Genomic DNA, 26978 nt, shown 5'->3' on the forward strand with positions numbered 1-26978 from the left:
AACATCACAGCACTGAGATATATTGATAGTGAACACAAGAGTAAGTTTGTTATCAAAGACTCGAGATTCATGAGATAGTGAGGAAGGATATTGGAAACAGATGGGTACCTATAAAACAATCATAACATTTTCTAGAAACTAAACTTAACCCATTAAATGTCTTTAGCCAGAAGGTTCTCTCACCCAGAGTTTTCCTCAGAGTTTTCAACCAAGGTTGGCTGAGATCCAGTTATCATTAACAAAGATCCATTTGCTTCTTAGCTGCAGGATTATGGGGTGTTTTCTTTGCTTTATACATTATACCCCTAAAGTTCATTGCCTTTGTACACAGCCAGGATAACCACCCAGGGCTTGTTTTTTTTTCCTGTGTGCTGCTTCCCAGTTGACTTTACATCTTTGCTGACTTTGTATGTAAATGAGCATCCATTGTGTTGGCTTACAAGGCTCAATTTACAAGCAGACAGTTAAGTGAACAGACATCTCATCTGACAAAAAAAAAACTGTTTTACACCACTGCTAGTGACTGATACCTTGAATGTTTATATATATATAAAGGCAGAGGAGGAAATTCGTCACTATATATATTAATATATATATATAGTGACAAAGTTCCTCCTCTGCCTTGGTAGGTCTGTGCTTTCCAGCAGATTTGCTCGCCTCAGAGGTTCACGGCAGCCCTCAGTTTGGCCACTTTTGCCATTGACTCAAACCTGCCATTCACTCAGCTAACCTCATCACTGGCCAGCATGGGGGAAAAGGAGGAGAACAATCCCTGCAGTCTCTTTTGTCCCACATAGTGGGTCGGGGACAGGCCAGAGATCTTCCCCTCCGGTGGGACCCAGAGTCCAGGTCAACTCCTCATGTGTCAAATAGGGAGTTGAGGAATGGGGGTAACCCGGGTCTGCCCTCTACTCTAGGTTCCAGCCCAGGGCCCTGTGGATCGCAGCTGTCTACAGTGTTTCCTGTCTCCCATTTCCCCCGGACCTCCCCCCAGCACCTTCTTTGTCCTCACTGCAGGACCTTCTTCCTGATGCCTGATGGCATTTGTATTCCTCAGTCCTCCAGCAGCCTGTCCTCTCACTCCCAGTTCCTTACGTGCCTCACCCTAACTGAAGGGAGGTCTTTCTTTTTAACCAGGTGCCCTGATTAGCCTATCTGCCTTAGTTGGTTCTAGTAACTTCCTAATTGGCTCCAGGTGTCCTAATTAGCCTGCTTGCCTTAACTGGTTCTAGCAGGTTCCTGATTGTTCTGGAATAGTCCCTGTTATCTTACGCAGGGAAAAGGGACCTGCTTAATCTGAGGCTACTGTATCTACCTTCACTACTCTCCTGTAGCCATCTGGCCTAACCCTGTCACAGTATATATATATATATATATTTTTAAACACACACACAAACACACCTCTCCTTACATTGTATGTGTATATACATTTCACACTATGAAAGACCATTGACACACTTGGAGTTTTCATTTGAAACCTCACATAATGTTCTTTGGTGAACTAAAATGTGTTACAGAGTCAAGATTTTAAATTAAAAAATTGGTTAAGTATAGCAAATGCTTCTAACTGCAAGCAACAAAGAGACACAGCTGCTCTCAGCTCAGAAAGATGTACATGAGAATGCAATTGGAATGGAGTTGATGAGATGAATCAATGTATGGGATTCATAAAATTACTGAATTATTTTAATGCAATGTTCTGTACAGATTAAGGTAACCATATGGAAATTTTTGGCACAAGTTCAGAACATATAACCAGGCTTGTTCTAGCTCTCTGGACTCTTCAGTCACAGCTAAGCAGATGGTCATAGAGGAACCATGTCTATTTATTTTCCTCAAATCAGAAGCCTTCCATTTCTTAAATCATCATGTCACTCCATTTTGTCTGCATGCCCTCATTGTTTAATGGTATAGCTGTGATTTGAATACACTGCCCTTTAGCTTTCTTAGTCACTACCAGTCATTTAGTTCAGTATATTTATTCCCTCTGACTTTCTAAATAATTGTTTTAAATGCTTGTTCTTTTGTCCCACCATAACTCACCTCCTGGTTTACAATCATAATACAATGGCCATGCCAACCACATACCGTGCTCTCCATCTGCTTTCCACTAATGCGTTTCCTGTTAGCCCTATGTTTATCTACACAGTGGTCTGCTAAGTGATCTTCAAGGTAAAATTTTCTGCATATTATGGCTACTCTCACTAGCCTAGTGAGTCAGAAAAATTAGAAGTGGTATCATTTAGCACCATACCCATAAATCTATTGGGTTACTAAACAGACACCAACCTTTTATCCCCCTAACCCAAGGGGAAGGGTTTGCTAGGCTATGCTCAGGAGATATTTCAGAGAACAATACAATAACAGGTGAGAAATGAACATGGTGTAGATACTGTGCAATTAGAATGGTGTAAAGGAGCGTGAACGTAGATAAATATTTATTGGCAGTAATGCCCACCATGGGCTAGGCCTGGATAGTCTCTGCTCATGAGCTAGAGACAGAGGTCAAGGAATGGGGAACAACAATAGATGTGTATATAATTTACCAACATGATTCACTACAAGCAGCACAGCAGATGTTAGGTTCTCTCCCCAACCATGTTTTATATCCTTAAGACTAAGGACGAGCTCAGGAGTCACTATCTCCGACAAGTTGGATGGAAGAAGGTACAGAGGCAATTGTCTGACAAAGAGGTGGATTAGCAAAGCAGAGGGGACAAAGGCAGCACAAAGCTTGGCAAGGGAGACTACGCAAGGAGGGACATTATGTAAAGTTTTGAAGGTGGTGGTAAGAAGCCAAAATTGATACAATATCAGCTGAGAAGCCAATGGAGGGATTCATGAAGGGGAGTGATGTGATCAAACAGACATGCAAGGAAGAGATTAGTAGCAGCAGCATTTTGCTTAGACAGTAGCACGTGGAACAAGATTAGTTTACCCCGTCAGGTCATGTATCTACTCCCTCAGCTTCCCCTTCTTAGCTCCCTGTAGGTGTGCTTTCACATTCAACATGGTTCAAGTAACACCCTTGCTTGGACTCTGGTTTACTGGCCACGCAATAAGTACAAGTAGTTCCTCCTCTAGGTCACAAAACATCAGTCATTTATGCTCCTTTGCATTTAGTCCTCTCTCTTTACTTCTCCCCTTGAAGCATGGCCTCAGACCCTTTGAGTCTCTATAGTCCATCAGCCCTCTGCCACACAAGGACCTACCTGGCCCACATGGAGAACCCCACATATGGCTTTGCTGTTCACAAAAGCTAATTCTGCAACTGGCTTCCCGGGGATCAGAAACAAAGCACTTACTGGAAGGTGTTCACTGTGTGGATTCATCGGTGTCAGTACACAGCTGGTTGCTTTCAGTAGAGACGTTTCACTCGCCTGTAGTGAGTGTCTTTCTTGAAAGTGAACATCTACTCCCAAAACGGAGTCCGTGGAAATGGCAGTATTCTTGTGTCTCACCAAGTTCCAGATCAAGTATGTTTAGTTTGCAAATCGAAATATGTATTTCTTAATTGCTAGCCCTGCTGCCTATTAATTTCATCTGGTGAAATTAGTTCATTAGTTCTTGTGTTATGAGATGGAGACCTCCATCATACGTCTGCTTAGTCATCTCTTTTCCAAGTTGAAAAGTCCCAGTCTTATTAATCTCTCCTCATATGGAAGCTGTTCCATACCCCTAATCATTTTTGTTACCCTTTTCTGAACCTTTTCCAATATATCTTTTTTGAAATGGGGTGACCATATCTGCACGCAATATTCAAGATATAGGTGTACCATGGATTTATATAGAGGCATTATTATATTTTCTGTCTTCTCTATCCCTTTCTTAATGATTCCCAACATTTGTAGCTTTTTTGACTGCCACTGCATATTGAATGGATGTTTTCATAGAACTATCCACAATGATTCCAAGATCTCTTTCTTGAGTGGTAACAGCTAATTTAGACCCCATCATTTTATATGTAGAGTTGGGATTATGTTTTCCAATGTGCATTACTTTGCATTTATCAACATGAAATTTCATCTGCCATTTTGTGCCCAGTCACCCAGTTTTGTGAGATCCCTTTGTAACTCTTCAGTCTGGGTTGGACTCAACTATCTGAGTAATTTTGTATGTGCAAATTTTGCCACCTCACTGTTTACCCCCTTTTTCCAGATCACTGTCCATCTTCTATGGGAGTCCAATTTTAAGCTCAGCTAGGACTAGTTTGATGTTCAAATCACTTCACAGAGCAGCTCTGAGAAGAGTCCTCTGCGGCAGAGATAGAGTTGCTGAAGACAATTAAAAATAAATAAAATTAATGGAGATATCCTATCTCCTAGAATTGGAAGGGACCCTGAAAGGTCATTGAGTCCAGCCCCCTGCCTTCACGAGCAGGACCAAGTACTGATTTTGCCCCAGATCCCTAAGTGGCCCCCTTAAGGATTGAACTCACAACCCTGAGTTTAGCAGGCCAATGCTCAAACCACTGAGCTATCCCTCCCCCAAAATTCTTTGTTATTTGTAAAATCCATGCAGAGTACAGTTCTTAGGTTAACCCAAGATCTGAACCATCAGGGCAGCACACAAGAGCAAGTTTATTAAACAGTGGTTCATACAGACAGCCGAATACACTAGTCCAGTAGTTCTCAAAGCCAGTCCGCTGCTTGTTCAGGGAAAGCCCCTGGCGGGCTGGGCCGGTTTGCTTACCTCCCACGTCCACAGGTTCGGCCAATTGCAGCTCCCACTGGCCGCGGTTCGCTGCTCCAGGCCTATGGGGGTGGCGGGAAGTGGCAGCCAGCATATCCCTTGGCCCGCGCCGCTTCCTGCAGCCCCCATTGGCCTGGAGCGACGAACCGCAGCCAGTGGGAACCACGATCGGTTGAACCTGCAGACGCGGCAGGTAAACAAACCGGCCCGGCCTGCCAGGGGCTTTCCCTGAACAAGTAGCGGACCAGCTTTGAGAACCACTGCACTAGTCCGCTGATCTGGAGTGACTTCTGATTAGTTTATGTGTGGACTTTCAGTTCTTATTAGACTGTCAGCAGTCTGGGATCTGTCTAGTTGAGCTTTACACACTAGTCACAGGTACTACTGCAGTTGCAAGCGTGGTGCTCAAACTCATCATAACAGTAGGGTTACCATACGTCCTCTTTTTCCCGGACATGTCCGGCTTTTCGGCAGTCAAACCCCCGTCCGGGGGGAATTGCCAAAAAGCGGAACATGTCCGGGAAAATGGCGGCTCTGTTTAAGAGCCCGGCTGCCTGAACGCTACCGGCTTCGGGCAGCCCCGTGCCTGGAGACCCTGCGCCGCTGGAGCCCGGGAGGGGAAGTGCCCGGCTGGGGGCGCAGGGTCTGGAGGCACGGGGCTGCCCGAAGCCGGTAGCGCTCGGGCAGCCCGGCTCTTAAATAGAGCCGCGGGGACTGGAGCCTCCAGCCGCCGGGGCTGTGTGTAACTGACACAGTGTCAGTTTCACAGAGCCCCGGCCGCTGGAGGCTCTGTTTAAGAGCCGGGCTGCCGGAGCGCTACCGGCTTTGGGCAGCCCCTTGCCTCCGGACCCTGCGCCCCCAGCCGGGCACTTCCCCTCCTGGGCTCCGGCGGCGCAGGGTCTCCAGGCACGGGGCTGCCCGAAGCCGGTAGCTCTCGGGCAGCCCGGCTCTTAAACAGAGCCTCCAGCGGCTGGGGCTCTGTGTAACTGACCCAGTGTCAGTTACACAGCGCCAAAGAGGAGAAAAGCCTCCAGCCCTAGGGGCTGTGTGTAACTGACACAGTAGCAGTTACACAGAGCCCCAGCCGCTGGAGGCTCTGTTTAAGAACCGGGCTGCCTGAGAGCTACCGGCTTCGGGCAGCCCCCTTGCCTCTGGACCCTGCGCCCCCAGCCGGGCACTTCCCCTCCCGGGCTCCGGCGGCGCAGGGTCCGGAGGCACGGGGGCTGCCCAAAGCCGGTAGCGCTGGGGCAGCCCGGCTCTTAAACAGAGCCTAAGAGGAGCAGAGCCTCCAGCTGCGGAGGCTCTGCTCCTCTTCGGCTCTGTGTAACTTATACAGTGTAAGTTACGCAGAGCCGCGGGATCCCTGGAGGGGAAGTGCCCGGCTGGGGGCACAGGGTCCGGAGGCAAGGGGGCTGCCCAAAGCCCGAGCGCTACCGGCTTCACGGTTTGCTGGGCAGCCTCCAGACCCTGCGCCCCCGGCTGGGCGCTTCCCCTCCCAGGCACCAGCTGCGCTGGGGAAGCGCAGGCTGGGGGCGCAGGGTCTGGGGGCTGCCCGGGAAACCGTGATGCTGGTAGCACTGTGGCAGCCCTTTCCCCCTGGCTGGGAGTGGGAGGGAGGAGGGGGCGGAGTTAGGGTGGGGGAAGGGGCGGAGTTGGGGCGGGGCTAGGGGTGGGGAAATGGGCGGGGCCATGGCCCGTGGAGGGTCCTCTTTTTTTATTTATGAGATATGGTAACCCTACATAACAGGGCAGACAATAGAGCAATGGGGGGCAGCCAGGTGTGGAGATGAACTAAGCCCTGATCCTGCAAACATGTGCTTAAAGAAGTTAATGAGGTAGTCACATGCTTAAAGTTAAGTGTTTGCAGGATCAAGGCTTGATTTCCTTATTGGAGATCAACAGTGGCTTGATTCAGATTCTATTTACCTGGACAATTCGTTATCTTTTTCTTGTTCTTTCTCCTGGATTCTGTGTATTTTAAATATTTGCAAATTACTATTGGTAGAACTGCTTTAAAGCATGAAAAATAAAGTTAGCTTAAATCAGAATTCCTATGCTCTGAAAATATTTTCTACTGTGATAAACTCAGCCAGATGTGCATTTCCATGGCACTCATTTTTCTAGAGGTGACGTATTGATTTAGAAACATTTTTGTGTATTCATGCATCATTTATAATTCATACACTGCAGCTCCTCAACGTGCTAATACAAATTCACCATGATTACCTGAAATGTGAAGTGGCAGTTCACTGTGTTCACATGTGAGGTAAACTAAAGAGTTACAGATTGTGTCATCTGATTTAATGCAAGGGGAAGAAAAAGGCAACATGGGCAAGTCCCTCTAGCATAAACCTCCTCACAGCCGCTTGAAACATTCGACATTTGCTTCCCATTATTAATCTGCCCCCTATTCTGGGTATAAAAATTCACCCATACTGCTCCAGTTTGTTTACCTGCCGCGCCCACAGGTTCGGCTGATCGCGGCTCCCACTGGCCGTGGTTTGCTGCTCCAGGCCAATGGGGGCTGCGGGAAGCGGCAGCCAGCACGTCCTTCGGCCCGCGCTGCTTCCCCCATTGGCCTGGAGCAGTGAACTGCAGGCAGTGGGAGCCACAATCGGCCGAACCTGCGGATGCGGCAGGTAAACAAACTGGCCCAGCCCGCCAGGGTCCTTACCCTGGCGAGCCACGTGCCAGAGGTTGCCGACCCCTGGTGTAAAGGATAGTTAGTTCTGATGCTTCAATATACTTGACAATCTCCAGCACTAGTGTGACACGGCAGGGTGCCAGAGAGTAACATTTTTGAGTTGTGATGCAAAGCTAAATAGCTTCATAGCCATGAAAGAACAAACTGGGAGGAAACTGGTGCAATGGGTGGAGTTTGGGAAATCTGCAATACTTCATACTGCCTATAAAGCCAATGCATCCTAGATAAAACTGAAGTATTTTCCTCTTAGGGGCCTTATGTCTTGATGATCAGAGTATAACAATGGCAGAATGTTTGGGGCATGCCGGGATCATCTGTGCTGACAGCTCATCAGAGAAGTCTCAGAATTCTTACTGTAAATTTACATGTAGCCTGTTGACCATCTGTAACAGGCAAACGCATGATATGAACCACTATGCAGCTTCCACAACATAATTTCTACAGGTTTTGGCTCCATATACTGGACAGAGCTGGTTGAAAAATCCAGCTTGATTTCTGAAAATCAATTTTGAACCAGGCAGTTGAGTTGAAATTTAGATGTTACTAAAACATGATCAATGAAAAAAGGCGTTTTGTCTTCATATCCGCCTCCCCCTCACACACGCACAAGATTTCATTGAAACTAAACTGTTTATACAACATTTCAGTTTTCATGGAGCTGCATTTTTTAAAAGAAAAACAACTTTAGGTCAAAAATTAGCTAAATTGAGCTTTTTGAACATATCCACTGTGCTTTGCTTATGAAGTCAAGATACATGGATTCCCCCACCACCACCCATGTATTATGGGAGTGTCGCTCAGACTGAGCCACAAGACACTCAGTTTCCCTCTTGGAAGTAGCAGGGAAACGGCAGCACTTGCTGATATACATGAGTAGAGTTCATAGACTCTTCTATATCTAAGGCATTAGAACTAGTCACTGCACATCTTAAATTTTGTAATTCAATACTCATCTGAGCAAAACTCTACCACTATGCTATTTGTGGATAAGTGATCCAGAGATAAAACGAAGAAACGGAGCCCCAGATACGAGCAAGTCTCATTTGTTTTTTTAAAAAAGCAGCTATTAAAAGGAACTGTTTTACTCCAGTCCAGTAATAAACTATTACTTGTGAATACATTAGGACAATTGTGTCAAATTCATGGCCAACTAGGAGTTCATGGTAGTCACTATGCTGCATGCCAGGACCGCTCAATTTCATGACAGCGGCCAGGAGAGTTCTCAGATCTTTCTGTGGCACCTTTGAGACTAACAGAAGTATTGGGAGCATAAGCTTTCGTGGGTAAGAACCTCACTTCTTCAGATGCAAGATGCAAGAAGTGAGGTTCTTACCCACGAAAGCTTATGCTCCCAATACTTCTGTTAGTCTCAAAAGTGCCACAGGACCCCCTGTTGCTTTTTACAGATTCAGACTAACACGGCTACCCCTCTGATACTCAGATCTTTGTGCTTCAAAAGCGAAGGTTGCTACCACTTAAGCTAAAGGCGGATCCAATGCAGCCCAAGGACACACAGTTAGGTGGCTGCAATGTAACTCCCATGCGCAGTGGTGCCAATACATAAGCCAGGTCTTTACCTAAGGAAGAGACAGCAGTCGTTCTGAACAGGAATATTTTACTACTGCAACTGAAGACTCTTGTTCATACTGTAGCTTGTCTATTTGCATAGATTTTATAGGACTTATGAAGTTAAAGAGAGTTTTGACATATAACAATACATTGACAGCTATGGCATTACAGGACCATAGTGATTGACAGAGTGCCACGTACACAAACTATACAACAGAACTTCTGAGTCAACTAAGAAGAGTCAGCCAAACTACAGGGCTTATGATATTGTGTCCCTTCGTTAAAAATCCAATAAACCCGATTTCCTAGACCAGTCAAATATTTATGTCAAATATTTTCTCTTTCACACGCAGTTTCAGGACAGGGAGGAGAAAGGGTACAGGAAGCAGCATTCCAGTCTTAGTTTAATGTCTGGATAATCATTTAAAGCTTAAAAGATTAAACAAAATTCTCCATATAGCATTTTACCACACCATAAACACTCAGTACACAAACTTCTTGCTAGAATTCACATTCGGAGCTCTGCTGCTGTTTTGTTCTGCACTCTTGTAGGTTATGGCAGAGAAGATCTCCTTTTGAACTATCATACCAGTTTAATTCTTTTAAAAAAATAATCCAGGAGTTGGATTAGGTTTTCTAATACATGAAACATTCTTAATCAACACTAAAGTCTCCCCCTGGGAAAAAAAAGACTGCAGTTTTCAACTGCTTTAGAAGGCTCATGCAATTTAGACCTTCCTTAAGACAGGTTTAGCAAACTTGATGCAATTTGCATAGAAATATTCCTTACCCCTGCCCCCCCCCGCCCGAATTTATATCAGTTAAACATCATGCACCCCATGCTTTATTTAAAATTAGAAGTATAATATTTTCAGGTTTTGGCACTTACCATGAATGTGATGAACAGTTAAAGTTAAAAAGCCTAGTTTCATGACAGTATAAGCAAGTTTTCACAGTGTTTTAAATAAGGAAGATGAATTCATCTTGTTTCAATTTAGTAAAGCCAGAGAGGTCCTCTGCAAGTATTGCTTCGTGCTCAGAAACCAACATTAATCTGACACATAAAACCCCTTTTTATTTTCTCTGCTGGCTGTGCTCATGCAGGGTCTGGTAACTCCCAATGAACATTCATACAAAAACTGCACACTCCAGCAGCTATGGAGTGGACAAAATAAGCAACTGTCTTTTCCACTTAGCACTCGGCAGTGAGCTGCAATAGATGGTTGAACTCTTATTGTGGTCAGCTGGCTTACAGAAGTAGGACGGACGTATGCAGTGTTAGTGTAGCCAGTTGGTTCCAGGATATTAGAGAGAAGAGAGGTGGGGGTGCGAGGTAATATCTTTTATTGAACCAACTTCTGCTGATGAGAGAGGCAAGCTTCTAAGCTACACGGAGCTCTTCTTCGGGTCACAGCTTCAGAGCCCTGTGTATACATCAATGATGCCACTGGAGAGCGCTTGTCACTCACCAACAGAAACTGGTCCAATAAAAGATATTACCTCACGCACCTTCTCTCTCTAGAGGTAGGACTTGACTACCATTTACAGTATGATGACTCATAGGGGTCCAGGGAGAAAGAGTTAGGACTGGTTAGGTTGACACTCTTCCCCATCCCCAGTCTCCTATGAAATTTATAAGAATTGCACAGCAGCAGCATGAGGCAGTAACCCTTCATTTATAGTATCATAATTCAATCAGAACAGAGGAGCAAGCCTCAGTGGACAAAACGAAGCAGGTTATTTCCCTGCTGAGAGCACATCATATTTTATCCTAGTTTTGTCTGGCTGCCTGACAGTGCAACTGCTAACAATATTAACTATATACAGAGATCACTTTGCTGGGAATACTTAGAACTGTTTACAGACTATTTCCCAACATTAATACGGCAAAACATTGCAGAGCTCCTTAAGAGCCGTAGCAGGCTGTGTATTTATTCCAACACTTAGCTAACATTAGAAGGAGAAAGAGGAGACGAAGGCTTGATTTCAAAGGCAGTCTATAAAAAGAAACTCTGCGGCACTCCTTCTGGCTTCTTCACAGAAGATCTCAGCCATGACAAATGGCAGAGCTGGGTGGCAATCAGCACAGACAAGCAGAAAACAGATTTACTCTAAATAAATTTATTGCCTCACCAAAGCTGTATCTGACTTAATTCTAGAGCTTAAAAAAATCCTCTCCACAAGTCTGACCCCACAAACCTTACACAAAACACGAATATTTACCAGACCTCACAAAATCAGCTGAAGGGTTACAGCAATGATGGGTGCCAGTGCTCAACTTTCAATACCCCTGGCTTGATTTTCAGATGCGTCGAACACCTCCAGCTCCCAGACTAGACAATCAGGAAGTGTGGCAGTGCAGCATCGATGAACACCAGGCCTGCATCTTACATTTCGTGCCCTCGAAGTGAGGCAGGCAAAATGAGAGGCCACTTTTGAAAACTTGGCTTACCAGCTCCATTTTGCTCATACTGGAAGTTATGCTATTGATCAGTAAGATCTGGATCAAACCCTAATAATATTTACTTTAATGAAACACCAATTATCTTTCTAGCTTTTGAAAGGATTGGCAGATCTACCTAGCTTATGCTTCAATACTTCTATTAGTCTATAATGTGCCAAAGGACTCTGTCACTTTTTACAGATCCAGACTAACACGGCTACCCCTCTGATACTTGATACCTAGTGTAGGTTATACCTAACAGTGGAAAATGAAAACCTAATAGTCTATATTAAAGAAGTTATAATTAATGTTATATAATAAAGTTCAACTGCATAGATTACTTAACATAATTAAAGTTCAACACCCTGGGGGAAATGAAAGGTTTAAAAACCTACCATGATCACTAATTTTTAGAGAGAAGGATTTAAGAAAAGAAGAAGCTAGATAAAGAGGTGCTAAAGTCAATAATAAAGACATTTAAATTGTTAGACTTGGCATGGATACTATTTAAGGAAACGGTCACAGACAGCAGCCATACCACCGAACAAAAGGGGGAAACAAGGTCTGATGCTGTATGATTGAAATATGACCTTTATATCAATGATACCACTTGTTAGACAATTGCAACAAAATGTGTACAAAAGTAGATCACGTAAGGTGTCAATGGAAAAGTTATGATTTGCTAAGTATGATTATCCTGTTTATATGCATGTATCACAGGCGGCGCACCCCATTTTGGGGGGCAAAACTGATCATCAGCTGGCAAGAGCAAATGGGACAAATGCCCAGTTTTGCCAAAAAAAGTCAGAATGTCTGGAACAGGGTTTAAAAAAGGGACTGTCCTGGCCAAAATGGGACATACGGTCACCCTGGCCATAACCCCACCCGCCACACACACTCTCAGCAAGTCTTCCTGTGGACCTCCCAGCCAGAATATGGGTAATGGCTGCCCCTGTGAGTCAGCAAGCCATGTAAGGGCATGTGACGTGCCCTTGTGACCTTGTGTGACAGGGTTGGGACTCACCACCGCAGCGCCTCCCACTGGTCGCTCTGGGAATTAGCTCATCCAGCCTCCAGAGCACCCTCTGCAGGCCAGTGTCCTGCTGGTGCTTGGACCCCCGTGTCCCTCCCAAACCCAGTGCCCCATTATCTGGGGTGCTGCCCCTTTGCAGTAACCCCTTTCTCTCAGGGTCTCCCCTCCCCAGGGAGCCCCCATCCACTATCCCCACCTCACCTCAGTCGTAGGCTACTGCCAGTCACCAACTAGCCCGCACGCCCTGGGGCAGACTGCAGTATAAGTCACTCATCACAGGCAAGGTTGGGTTTGGATCTGCTGCCTTTCTCTGCAACCCAGCACCTCTAAGGGGGTCTTGGACAAGGCCCTGCAGCCTGGGGAATTGCCAGCCTGGAGCTCCCCAGCCCCTCTGGCCTTTCCCCAGCCCTGCTCCACTCAGGTACTCTGCTCAGGTCCCTCCCTCTCAGAAGCTAGAGGGAGTCTACTGAGCTTCTGGCTCCCAGCCTCTTATATAGGGCCAGCTGAGGCCTGACTGGGGCGTGGTCCAGCTGCAGCTGCTTCCCCAATTAGCCTATTAGCTGCTTTCCCTGCCACAGCCCTCTCCCAGGGTTGTTTTAAGCCCTTCAGGGCAGGAGCGGGGTAACCACCCCGCTACACTTTGGACTGCCTCTTGTGCCAGTAATTTCCCCCAAAACTGTGCTGTGGACTTTGTTTTGGGACAGTAAAATTTCAAGCACCTGGCAAAGAATACAGAAGCCCCATGAATCATCTCCATGTTGCCTCCTTCCTGCTCTGATTCTCTGCAACTAAAAAGGAACGTTCTAATCCAGGGGTGGCCAACCTGAGCCTGAGAAGGAGCCAGAATTTACCAATGTACATTGCCGAAGAGCCACAGTAATACATCAGCAGCCCCCCATCAGCTTCCCTCCTCCCGCTCCCAGCACCTCCCACCCACCAGCAGCCCCGCCGATCAGCGCCTTCCTCTCCCTCCCCACATCTCCCGATCAGCTGTTTCATGGCATGCAGGAAGCGGGGGAGGGGGGGAAGAGCGAGGGCACGGCAGGCTCAGGGGAGGGGATGGGAAGAGATGGAGTGGGGGCAGGGCCTGTGGCAGAGCCAGGGGTTGAGCAGGGAACATCTCCCGGCACATTGGAAATTTGGCACCTGTAGCTCCAGCCCCGGAGTTGGTGCCTGTACAAGGAGCCGCATATTAACTTCTGAAGAGCCGCATGTGGCTCCGGAGCCACAGGTTGGCCACCCCCGTTCTAATCTATGGACCTTCCAATCTTTTTGAAGTTACCAGAGATTTTGCAAGCCAGTAGTGTATTCCATCACTGTTACAAACCTGAGATGAGAACTTTGCAATGATTATATGTATATGATCTATTAACTATTTTGACTCTCTTCTTTTCCTTGTGAATAAACCTTTAGATTTTAGCTACTAAAGCAGGGGTCCCGAACGCGGTGCCCGTGGGTGTCATGGCACCGGGCAGGGTATCTATGTGCGCCCGCGTACTGGCCGGCGGACGAGCATCCACTGAAATGCCACCGAGAAGCAGTGTCATCCAGAGGCAGCATTTCGGCGGCGACGCCTCTGGATGACGCTGCTTGTTGGCGGCATTTTGGCGGTGACGCCTATTGACGTAGCCATTTGTCGGCAGCATTTTGGCGAATGCTAGTCCACTGCCGAGATTCTCCGTGGCTCGTTGTCTGGCGTCCGCCGGACAAAAATGGTTGAGGACCACTGTACTAAAGGATTGACAACCGCATGATTATTGGGTAAGGTCTGAGTTATTAGCCACATAGCCAGCTCAATACATCTCTTGAGATCAGAAGAACCCTTTGTTTGATTAAATTGGTTTTCAATAGCCACTCATCATAAATTCTAGTGTCTGGGTGGTGAGCCAACAGTTGGAGTGTGGAATGCCTAAGGAGACTGCATTTAAGACTTCCTGATGAGACAGAAGTTCACTTTTGTTACTGACTTGGTATATCGAATGATGCAATAACTACCAGTTTGGGGTGTGTCTACCCTGTTTCTCAGGGTTTTGTCCTGAATCTGGTATTCTCAGCTGTGACCCACTGAGGCATAGTGATGGACGGCAAAAAGAAAACCAACATGGCTCAATGACGAAGCTCAAGAGGTTTTTCCAAGCCAGATGATTAATCAGAATTTAGCCTTTTTTTTTTTTTTTTTTTTAAGTGGCCTCACTAAGATTGGAGCGTAAGTTTCAGCAAGCCACATGTCAGAATGGAGTTAGAAGGGCTGGGACAAACTTGAAGAGTAAATAGCTGGAGGTATGAAAACAAAGTGACAAGTAATTAAGCATAAATAGCAGCCTGAGAAAATAGATTGATCTAGAGGACAGCCAGGAGGTAAACAGAGCAATTAAGGAAAATAACAATGCTGAAAAATCTAATGTCTTTATATCAGTCTTCACTATAAACAATGTTAGCAATATCAGATCTACTCCTGTCTGGTAATAGAGATGAGGTACCAGAAGAGATTGAGGTGTCAGAATAAAGTGTTCTAAAGAATAAAAATGTGATGAATAAGAAAGCAGCCAGTCACCAGGACTAGCTGGTATAAACCAGAAGTTCTGAGGAATAAAAGGACTAAGCAGCTAGCAAAAAATCCAAGTAGCGCTAAGGCTAATTAGTAGTTCTCCACGTAGCGCTAATTCCAGAAGCAGGTGACATGGCAGCACAATTTCCCGCCTGACAGGCATACACTACCTCACCCGGTCTCCTTTAAATAGGTGTATTGTCTAAACGCAGGACAACATGAAAAACAACCAACCAACCAGCCACCCACAGTCCCTCAGCTCACCTTTGGTCCTAGGGTTTCACAGTCTCCCTTCGTGGGGGCCTCTGGTAATCCTGCTTCTTGTGTCTTCCCAGTCACAGCAAAGTTTATTGCTCATCTAGGACAACGTTCCTAGGCACCCACCAGAGGCTTTATCTCCCCTCCTCTGTGATCCCTCTTCCTTAGGCCCAGCCTATCCCAATCACGCCTCTGATAGGCCTTTCTAGCCCCAGGTGCAGCACCAGTCTGGCACAGGGGAACTGGAATTGTTTTAATCACAGGAGCCAGTCCGCCAGCGGCAGTAACATACCAGAATGGAAATCTAAGTGCAGTTGCTGCAGCATTAGACTGATAGGGAACTATTGCTAGTATACAGAGACAGAGAGGAAGCTGCAAACGAACTGGTGACCTTTCAGAGGTGGTGGGTTCCTTAACTCTGCTGCAGAGGTATTATAGAAGTGAGGTGGGCTGGTAGGTGACAGAGCACCCCCAATATCTTCAGGCGAAAGAAACTTCACATACTAGGAAAGATAGTAAGAAGGTTCAGTTCATTGTTACAATAGACATTTGTTCTGATTTTTAATGCTGTATTCACTTTCTTTCTGGATATTTTAATTCTTCTCCTGCAGGACAGCAGATGATGGTAACGATGATTTAAAGCTCACTGAAGTAAATGGAAAGACTCCTATTGACTTCCGTGGGTTTGAGACTAGGTCCTAAAGCTTGAGGTTAAAATAACGGATATTCATTAATTAATGCTCATCTGTACCTCTATTCTGTATTTTGCATTTGAAAATTATAATGATAAACCCATGCCCTAGGTTACTGTTGCAAAATCCCACAGAGGAAAATGTATCAAGTATCAGGGGGTAGCCATGTTAGTCTGTATCTACAAAAACAACAAGGAGTGTGGTGGCACCTTAAAGACTAAGAGATTTATTTGGGCATAAGCTTTCATGGGTAAAAACCTCACTTCTTCAGATGCATAGAGTGAAAGCTACAGATGCAGGCATTATATACTGACACATGGAGAGCAGGGAGTTACTTCGCATTTCATCCCTGGACAGTCAAATTCAATTGTTCAAGTTCATGAAATATACAGCAAACCGGTTTGTTTAATCACCAGTGCTAGATCTTTGTTTTTCTGCGCATTCTCATTAAGATGATGTTGGGATGAAGATTCTCATTAATCATCTGATTATTGTAACGGTTAGTGTAAACAAAGCAGAAAAGCAACCACTTGAGTTCTCCACAGTGAGAATATCATAGAATGTCAGGGTTGGAAGGGACCTCAGGAGATCATCTAGTCCAACCCGCTGCTCAAAGCAGGACCAATCCCCAGACAGATTTTTGCCCCCTCAAGGATTGAACTCACAACCCTGGGTTTAGCAGGCCAATGCTCAAACCACTGAGCTATCCCTCCTCCCAAAATGTTTTTGATTTCATTCACAAGGAAATGGTGGCTGAACTAGTCACATGAATTTGGTGTGGTGATTGCTATAGCATCAAAACGTGCCTGGTAGTCTTGATTGCCGCGGGTCCTGCACAGGCTGGTGCAGCATGGTAGAAGGAATGCAGGAGGTTTCCGCATTGCGCTAAATGTGCTCAGCAAAGACACACTCCTAACTTGCCTCCCTCTGCTCCCCAGGCTTGTGCCTTTATCATTATTATTTCTGTTAGCTAGGCACTTCTGTGCCTGGACACTCTTTACAGAACTAATTGTACACAAAGAATAGTCACAAATGAGTGAAGTTCTCCCAGCATAGGTTGCCGGGTCCTACTCCAGAGAAGTTAGGAGACACGACCTAATTTTCATGAAAATACCTGCCCAAAGAGAGGAGTGGCAGTATCCCACTGCTAGACTGCTCCCGCGGGTGGTTAGGGAGCCCTTTCAGAGGATATGTCTACACGGCAGCTGGGTGGTGTAATTCCCAGCTGACAGAGACATCCATGTGCTAGCTCTGCTCAAGCTAGCATGCTAAACATGCTGCAGTGGGATGGGCAGCGACTTGGCTAGCTGCCCAAGTACAATCCCACCCAACCCATGGGTACATACTTGGGCAGCTAGCCCAAGCTGCCTCCCATGCCACTGTGGCCACATGGATATTTGTAGACTCTAGCTCGAGAATATCTAGCATGTGCACATCCACCCAAGCTGGGAATGACACCTCCCAGCTGCTGTGTAGACATGCCCCTAAGAGAGGGCTGCAAACTCACTGACTCTGTAAGTCCCAGGAGCAGACCTTCATATTCCATCCACCAGTTCAGCAGGCAGGCTGGAGAGCTTTGAGCTGTGCTTGAGGTAAATGATGATTAGCCCATGATAGGCATCTGGTTACTCTGCCTTCGCTGTCCACTCCCAAGCTGAAGATTGAGCCCAGAGCATGTCCGGGTGTATGGACTCTCCTTCATGCATAAAATGAGAGAGGGAGGTGGGATGAACCGCTTTGCATCTCATCCTTGCCTCCAAACTCAAGCAAACAGGGGCCATTGTTGGCCAACCACGTTACTGTTGCCCCACTGCATACTTGAGCCAGCCAGTGGTCAGCAGGATAGAGAGTAGCATTGCTAAATGTTCATGTGCGTATCTTTGCATTGCACAACGCTCATCATTTCTGGCGGATCCAGGATTTGGCACATCATGTCTCACAATAACAGTGTTGGAATTCTTGATGGTACAAATATTTATCTGCATGTCGTTTTTCCATATTAAAGTGAATAATTTAAAACAGTCTCATTAGGTCAGCCAGAGACTGTTGAGATCAAACTGCAATTTAAGAAAGGAAAATACGCCAGTGCATGTAAATTGCTATAGAGAAAAATATTAAATATTAAAGATGTCCAAAAAGATGAAAGACAATTTAATGAATCAGTTCTGAGCTTCTGATAATTCCATCATTATTAAAACATTGCAATCTCAAATCGCATTTAGTGAAACCAAAACCATTTTATTTAGGTCTCAAATTTGACCTGCCTTAATGTTATAAAATTTGAAATTAATTACTGTGAAATGATATTTGCCATGTTGGTGATTAAAAAATAAGCATGATTTAATTAACAATCCTGCAGTCGTTATTTTTATTTATTTGTACTGCCCCAGTCCTGGGGGCCAGAGTCTTGCGTACAAACACAGAACAAAAAACAGTCCCTGCCCTGAAGAGTTTAAAGTCTAAGTATAAGGCAAGACACAACAGATACAACAAATAGACAGAGGGAGCATAAGGCCTTGTATACACTGCAGAATTTTGTCTCCAAAAGGCAGCTTTTTGCGACGAAACAGTGAAGGTATACACACTGCAATGCCACTTTTGGCGACAAAACTCTTCAGTTTCAGTGACAAAATAAAACCACCTCGACGAGAGGCCTAGGGCTTTCTGTGGCAAACTTAAAGCGACAAAGCATCAATGTAGACACTGCCGTTCATTATATTGCCATAACTGGCCTCCCCCAGTATCCCACAATGCCCGCCGTGACCACTCTGCTCACTGTTTTGAACTCGGCTGCTCTGCATTTTGCTACACCGACATGCGCTCCTCCTCTTTCAAAGCTCCAGGAAGTTTTGACAGCTGAGCATGCCACTCAGCTCCCGCAGCAAAGAGCAAATCATTAACAATGAAACAATACTAGTCAGTATGGAAAGCAGTGGTCACAACACAGCAGCTGCCACACCATTGTCATGCTTTTTGTAGGTATCAGGACACAGGAGAGTTTTAAGGGATTTGAAAGAGGGGTTTGAAGGCGAGGAAGGTGGCTTTGCAAATGACTACGGGGCACTCACCCCAGGCATGAGCGCAGGCATAGCTGAGAGCGTGAAGGTGTTTGTCTGAAAAATGTACAAATGGGTGATGCAGACTGGTATCGTTGGCAAAGTGGGATCAATCTTTCACATAACATGCATGAGATGTTAGGTTAGCCATGCACACGTGCTATGTGAGGATGACACATGATCAGATCAGATCAGATCTATGGTGCTGGGAAGTTAGATCCTGCAGCCCATCGGTGCGTATAACTCTCAGAGTGAACAGAGGTTCCGTAGGCAGAAAGGCTGTAGAATTAGGTTAGTGATGAGACCCTGTAAAAATTAGGGATTTTAAAAAATGTCTTGCTCCTAGTGAGACTGGAGGGCTCAGTCGATTGGTAATGAGTACAAATCATTTCTCCTCTAGGTCACTGTTTTGAATCAAGTCCAAGTTTGAAGGGACCAAAAGTCATTATCTGATGGATATTTAGTGGCCTACCTGAAGTGAATTAATGGTCTCAGACAAATTGTTGGCAGTCTCAATAGAAGCCAAGCACTGAATGGTCAGGGAGACTGAACTACTCCATCACCCACAGAGGTGGTCCCACCCAGATCATATTTGGGGTACCTCAAATTTTTCTGTTGCTGAGCCTGATTCTGTATATCTTATTCACTGAAAGCCCACCCTGTGATTTCTAAAGGGAAGTTGATCTGGCTTCCTTTCTTTTTACCTGGATAGGAAATCTATCATATAGACAACTGAGTACCTGGCCCTGATATTTAGACATCTAGGGATTGATTCTCCTTTCACTTACCTCAGCACAAATCAGGCCCTTTGTTGACAAATCTAAAATTAATATCTCCGCGGCTGTCAATCTAACAGCTTTCACAAACTTTATATTGCCTGTAGGAAATGCTTGCCACTGCAAACAGATTTCAAAAGCAAACCCCGCTCATCCCCTGCAAACGCACATTCCCCACATGCATGTAAACCTAAGTGTTCGATGAAAACTTAGGGGGGAAAAAAAGTCATTCTGAGAGTAGTGATGTAAACAGTCCCATTTTCATTTCTGGCCTCTCCAATCTGTTTTCTTAATAGAGATGAGTTTTGTGTCCTGAGCAACCCATATCATAAACCACCTTAAATAATTCTGCCCATCTGACACTCTGCACTCAGGAGACCTCTGATACAGTATAGAGATTGAATCAGAGCTAAGTCACTAGAGAGGCTGGTTGGAGGAACAATTATGAAGGATGCCTCCACCAAGGCTTCCTTGTGATGAACAGAGAAGTTTAATTTCCTGAACAGCCAGTTCCTTTAGTTTCAAAACACTGACATATCCTTGATAGACCCACACAAGAGAACAAAACAAAACACTTAGAATCCTTTAGGGCCTGATTTCTAAAGGGGAATTGACTTGGCTTCCTTTGTTACCTTGCTACAAAATCTACCATTTAGACAACCAAGTATCTGGACCAGGTATTTAAACAGCTAGGGACTGATTTTCCTTTTATTCACGTCAATGCAAATCAGGAGTAACTCATTCGAAATCAATGGGATTATGCTAGTGTGACTGAGAAGAGAATCAGACTCTTAAATTCTACCATTTCTATCCAGTTAAGGGGGGTGTGGAGCATTTATTCTGTCTATTCAGAGCAGCTGCTGCCGCTTTTGCTACTGATGCTGCCTGCATTTGCCTTTCCTCCACCAGGGCAGCTATAGCAGCAGAAGCTGCTTCCTCCAGCTCTCTCTCTCTTTGCTTGTAGCAGAGTGGAGAAGGCTGCAGCTATCCTGCAGAGAAGGAATAGAAGGGAGTGGAGGCAGGGTTGATGTAAGGGACTGAGGCCCACACTCACGAAGGGGCTTAGGCACTGTATAGGCCTACGCTCTCTATACTGTGAAAGGGGAGAGGGAGATCCCCAGAAGCCAGTATGCTATGGGGAGCCGTATAAGCTAGCCAGTGGGAGAGGCCAACGAGAGAGGAGTGGCCTAAGGCCCACCCCCTCACAGAGATAGGCGCCTAAGTCCAGACTGCTGGGAAATAACTATCTCTGCTAGTGATTCCCAACTGGGAACCCCTCTCCTGATGTCGAGCGGCTTAGGTGCCTCATTTCTGTGAGAATGAGCTAGGCACCTGCCTCGCTCCACGCAATGTGAGAGAGACGGTGAGGCAGCTGGAAACTATCCTTACTACTGAGGGGATGGGAGTTCCAGCCCGGTCCCTTACTACCGAGGGGATGGGAGTTCCTTTTCCCTTTTTATTAAAAGTTTTCTTTGCTATACACAGACTCAGTGCTTGTGAGAGGGGAAGTGTTGACTCTTAGAGGCGCCCAGGGTGGAATTTAATTTTCCCAGATTACTGGGTGGGGGCTCATGCTGGTTCTTTTCTTGTATTGTTAACAGGAACCCAGATATTGAACCCAGCCCTTGTTGCTGTTGATTCCACCTGGCAGAAGAGTTTTACACACACACACACACACACACACACACACACACACAAAATGCATGTGACCAATTGTTGAATCATCTGATAAATGCTGTGACCCATTGCAGATCCATGTGATAAACTGAATTTATCTTGTGTTTATGATTGCTCCTGCCAATGAATCCATCTCCCTAGGTCTTATTTTTTATATCCCAAAGCCCTGAGCATCTTCAAACAATGGCCATGTTTTAAAACCAACCTTTAAGAGAAATGTAACCACCCCATACAGTGGGTGCGATTGTCCTTGCTCCTGTTATCTAGATCTCCCCTATGTCTATTCTCCAATACAGTGGGGGCGGGGGAAGAGGAGGAGAATACATGTGCATATTGCTCTTTCTGTGTTTAAACTCTGAAATATTTCTCACTGTTAACTAGTTTGCAAGATGGAAAAGCCTGAGAACCTGGAAAGAATCCCGGTGAGTCTCTCACATCTGTTATTCTTCAGCATCCGTACATGAAGCTGTAGCAACAAAGAGGCTGCAGACACAGCAACTCTAGATATCTGCTATCCTTGCAGATTTCATCCCTCCATCTGCTCCTTTTCCCCAGTTTCATCAGAATGAAGACAGTCCTCTCTTCATGTGCTTTGGTATCCTCACTTTTGCAACTAGCTGACTGACAGATGCACAGTGGAAGCATTTAGTCTCATAAACTTTAAGGTTAGAGGGGGCCCATCATGATCATCTAGTCTGACCTCCTGCACATCGCTGGCACAGAACCTCACCCAATAGCTCCCTAATCCCCACCCTGCAATAGCTCCCTAATCTCTGGCTGAGTCACTGAAGTCTTCAAATAATGATTTCAAGACTTCAAGTTACAGAAAAACTGCCATTTACACTAGTTTAAACCTGCAAGTGACCTGTGCCCCATGCTGCAGAGAACGGCGAACCCCCCCCCCAGTATCTCTGCCAATCCGACACTGAGTATCTCTAGCCTTGGAGTACATTACCTACCTATGACAGAGACCTGAAGGATCTGACTCCTTTTACACTTAGACATTGCTTGTATTTTATTATTTATATTAGCATAGCACCTAAGGGTTATAGTCATGACCCAGGACCCCACTGCGCAAGGTGCTGTACAAAATATGATCCCGATCCCTAGAGGCTGACAAGTGTAGTTTGTCATGCCAATGAAGTCTTGTTGACTTGAACTGAATAGGACTGAATTAAATTCCCAACTCTGCTGCAGGCTTCCCATGTAAAATCCCTAGGAAAAAATTACCTCAGGACTCCATCTGTAGAATGAGAATACTCCCATATTGGGGAGTAATTTGTTAATGTTCACGAGGGCCTCATATGCTATGGTGACATGGGGCATATAAATACTTAACTGATTAATAGACCATTGTTACATGCTTGTCCTTTCATGATACGTGGAAATTTGCAGGCTATCCCACCAGACTGCATTTGATATCATCATACAGGGTTTGTCTACACTGCATTTAGACACCTGCTGTTGGCCTGTGCCAGCTAACTCAGGCTAAGGGGCTGTGGCCTGAGCTCTGGGACCCTCCCACCTAAAGCCCCGGCTCCACTCTGAGCCCAAACATCTACACCGCAATTAAACAGCCCCGAGTCAGCTGGCATGAGCCAGCCATTGGTGTCTAACTGCAGAGTAGAGATGCCTATAGTCACAAGCGCTGAACTTGGTGCTGCGAGTTGCTTGCAGGCTTTCTTTGAGCCTTGCTCTCCAACACTAGGAGTAATTTGGCTTAGAGCACAGAAACACACCGTTTCTTTGCAAAGAGGCACAAAACCTGTGTGAATTTAATGCTCATGAACTGTATTGGCTTGACAGCAGCAGAGACTGATGTGCTCCACTTATCCTCAGCACAGGCACACCACATTTAGTGGCAGTGCAAGTGTTCCCCCAAACTACACGTCAGAGGATACTTCCCCATTGACGTTGGAAGACCACTCTGATGGGGTGTACAAACTGCACCAGACAGGAAGGGGTTAAAGAGTTGCTAAGGGCTCCAGTAGCCCTATTCTGCTGCACCTGCAAGCCATAGAATCATAGAAATGTAGGGCTGGGAAGGGCCTTAATATGTCAACTAGTCCATCCCTCCCATGCTGGGGCAGGACCAAGTAAGCCTAGACCAGGGATCGGCAACCTTTGGCACGCGGCCTGTCAGGGAAATCCGCTGGTGGGCTGGGATGGTTTGTTTACCTGCAGCGTCCGCAGTTTTGGCCGATCACAGCTCCCACTGGCCACGGTTCGCCGTTCCGGGCCAATGGGGGCTGCAGGAAGCGGCGTGGGCCGGGGATTATCTAACCTGTTCTTAAAAACCTCCAATGATGGGGAAATCCACAACCTCCCTTGGGAGCCTGTTCCAGAGCTTAACGACCCTAATAGTTAGAAAGATTTTCCTAATATCTAACCTAAATCTCCCTTGCTGCAGATTAAGCCCATTACTTCTTGTCCTACCTTCAGTGGACATGGAAAACAATTGATCACCGTCCTCTTTATAATAGTCATTATTATATATGAAGACTTATCACATCCCCCCCCACAGTCTTCTTTTCTCAAGACTAAACATACCTGAGTTTTTTAACCTTTCCTCATAGGTCAGGTTTTCTAAACCTTTTATTATTTTTGTTGCTCTCTTCTGGCCTCTCTCCAGTTTAGTCATATTTTTCTTCAAATGCATTGCACTGAAAACTGCAGTGGAGGCCTCACTGGCACCAAGTAAAATGTGACATAATGAAAATATTGACTGGTACCGAACCCGGGGCTGACCCTTGTGGGACTGCACTGGATATAGCCTCATAGTTTGACAGTGATAACTACTTTTGAGTATGGTCTTTCAACCCATTGTGCACCCACCATACAGTAATTTCATTTAGACCACATTCCCTAGTTTGCTTATAAAAGAGTCATGTTAAACTGTGTCAAAAGCCTTACTAAAATCAAGATATATCATGTCTATTGCTTTCCCCCTATCCACTACACCAGTAACTCTGTCAAAGAAGGAAATCAGGCTGGTTTGGCATGATTTGTTCTTGACAAATCCATGCTGGCTATTCCTTATAACCCTATTGCTCGCTACGTGCTTACAAACTGATTGTTTAATAATTTGTTCCAATATCTTTCCAACTATCAAAGTTAAACTACAATTCCCAGGTCTTCTTTGTTCCTCTGGTTAAAGACAGGTATTATGTTTTCCCTTCTCCAGTCCTCTGGACCCTCACCTATCCTCCATGAGCTCGCAAAAATGACCATTAATGGTCTGATATTGCTTCATTCAGCTTGTTCCTTAAGTGCTCTATGGTGAATTTCATCAGGCCCTGCCAACTTTAATATATCTAACTTACCTAAATATTCTTTAACCTATTCTTTCCCTAATTTGGCTGGTATTCCTTCCTCCTTGTTGTTAAAATTAATTGTATTAAGCATCTGGTCACAACTAACCTTTTTAGAAAAGACCGAAGGAAAATAGGTATTAAATACCTCAGCCTTCTTGATGCCATCCATTATTAGTTCTCCTTCTCTGATAAGTAGTGAACCCACACTCTCCTTCATCATTATCTTGCTCTTTATGTATTTATTGAACCCCTTCTCATTGCCTTTTATATCCCTTGCTAGGTGTAATTCATTTTGTGCCTTAGCCTTCCTGATTTTGTCCCTGCAGGCTTGTGCTATACTTTTGTACTCATCTTTAGCAATTTGACCATGTTTCCATTTTTGGTAGGATTCCTTTTTGATTTTCAGGTCACCAAAGAGATCCCGATGGAACCATATTGGGATATCAGGACTGGAGGAAGAGTTCAAAAGAGGGCTGACCACTTGTTCCCTCAGCTCCTAGGGAGAGGCCTGGCCTAGCCACAGCCTACTCCTATGATTGTGTGAACATCTTGAGAGAAAGGTGGTCGCAATTATCTGACCAGAGGATATTGGGAAGATTGTGGTTTGGCCAAGGCCCCCAGAAGGAAGAGAGGCTGATGGCTCATTTGGGACTGGTTATTTGTTCCTTTTTCTGTTTGGCTGTTTTTGTTTTGTTTCCTTGGAATCCTGGAAGGGGGAAGCACCAGAGGAACTCGATTGGAGGCCTGAGTTTCTGTCTTTGGGCTAGTGATGCTAACTGCTCCAACCTGGCTGAGGAGAGTCTGAATACATGACTCCATTGCACTCCTGGGGGTGCTGCAGAGAGATTAGGCCCTTTAAAACCACCTCTGCGAAGGAATGAAAAGATACTTCAGTCCTTGGCCTTACTACTGATACCTCCACCAAGGATTCAGGTTAAGGTGGGTGTTTTTGTGCTATACTATGTACTCAGAATCTATATATACACTATATGATGTACCTATATACTCAGAACCAGACAGAGACTGTTAACCTCATTGTACACAAGCCAAAGAGCAGCCAGTTTCAGTTATTACCAGGATGGTCTGGATTTAGGTGACCTAGAGGTAAAAGTTTTGACATCCAATTTCTAACATGGAGCCCATCCACTCCTTCTGGCTTTTATTGTGTTTATAAAAACAAATTTGATTTCAATGGTGGTACTTCTATGTTATATTATCTTATTATTCCTTACCAGCATGTTATTCATATAATTACTACAATCACAGAATTATTTTAACATTAAGTACAATGCTTAAACACAGTGCTAACAAACTCTTATTGGAGGCTGCATGTTAAGCATGTGTTGTTTGTTTTTTTCTGCTGAATTGGAGAATAATTCTCTACAATTAAATGTTCGTGATCCTTTCCGTAATGAATGCAATACAGTCAAAGTCAATTAATAGGGGTGTTGTTAAAGGGCTTAATTTGTTTAACTAGGACAACTCTGTCACTATGTTAAGTGAACAAATTATATATTGTCCCTCGTTGACAATACAACACTAGTCCATATAATAGGGACAAACTGATGAGACTATTTGTTTATTTAAATTAAGGAAATTAATGATCCCAAATAAGATTAGTCAGAATACAATATCAGCTCCAAATCAGAGATTCAATGAACCTGGAAATCTAGACCCCCACGCGACACTACACATTTTGAAAACAGTTTCAGCTCAACTGATTGTGTGACCTGTTTGAATGGGACATAAACCCAAGTGTTAGTCAGGCTTCAAACAAATCATGAGACTTAAAAAAAAAAAAATTGGAGTTCTTTTTATTTGCCATTCTAGTCGTGTGCCTGTGTAGTTCACATTTTTAAGCTTTTCTCTGCAACCATGAAGGCTAGAAGCTTACTTTTTTCAAATTAAATTAAAGATTTTTAATCACGTGACTCCAGGAGCCGGAGCTTTAAGAAAAACACCAAATATTGCAAGACTTGAAACCTCTTAGGACTTTGTCACAACACTGCACATTCTATTTAAAGAATTAAAACAAACAAACAAAAACGTGGAGAATACGGACCTGACTCTCATTTATACAAAGGCTCATTATATGCTGCTCTGGCATTAACTAGGTTACATTTTACTCCCACATTGGAACAAAGGACTAGAAGGGACCTTCTGGGTCACTGAATCTAGTCCCCACGATTGCAGGCAACCCTGCCATAGCATCCCAA

At 45.0% G+C, this 26978-nt stretch overlaps 1 protein-coding gene across 3 annotated transcripts in view; it reads right to left on the minus strand.

Annotated features, from left to right (window-relative positions):
- The window catches only part of PAK5 (p21 (RAC1) activated kinase 5), a 186955-nt gene that overhangs the window by 101627 nt on the left and 58350 nt on the right, over nt 1-26978 (minus strand). Inside the window, exon 1 of one of the 3 annotated variants that reach the window (XM_054024293.1) lies at nt 9855-9931. The exons of the other annotated variants lie outside the window; for them this stretch is intronic. Within the exon in view, the coding sequence (XP_053880268.1) occupies nt 9855-9897 (43 nt within the window). The 5' untranslated portion in view covers nt 9898-9931. Of the gene's footprint in view, nt 1-9854; nt 9932-26978 lie in introns of those variants that run through there. 3 annotated transcript variants of the gene reach the window in all.

This window comes from Malaclemys terrapin, chromosome 3 (genome assembly GCF_027887155.1).
Source record: "Malaclemys terrapin pileata isolate rMalTer1 chromosome 3, rMalTer1.hap1, whole genome shotgun sequence".
NCBI lineage: Eukaryota > Metazoa > Chordata > Testudines > Emydidae > Malaclemys > Malaclemys terrapin.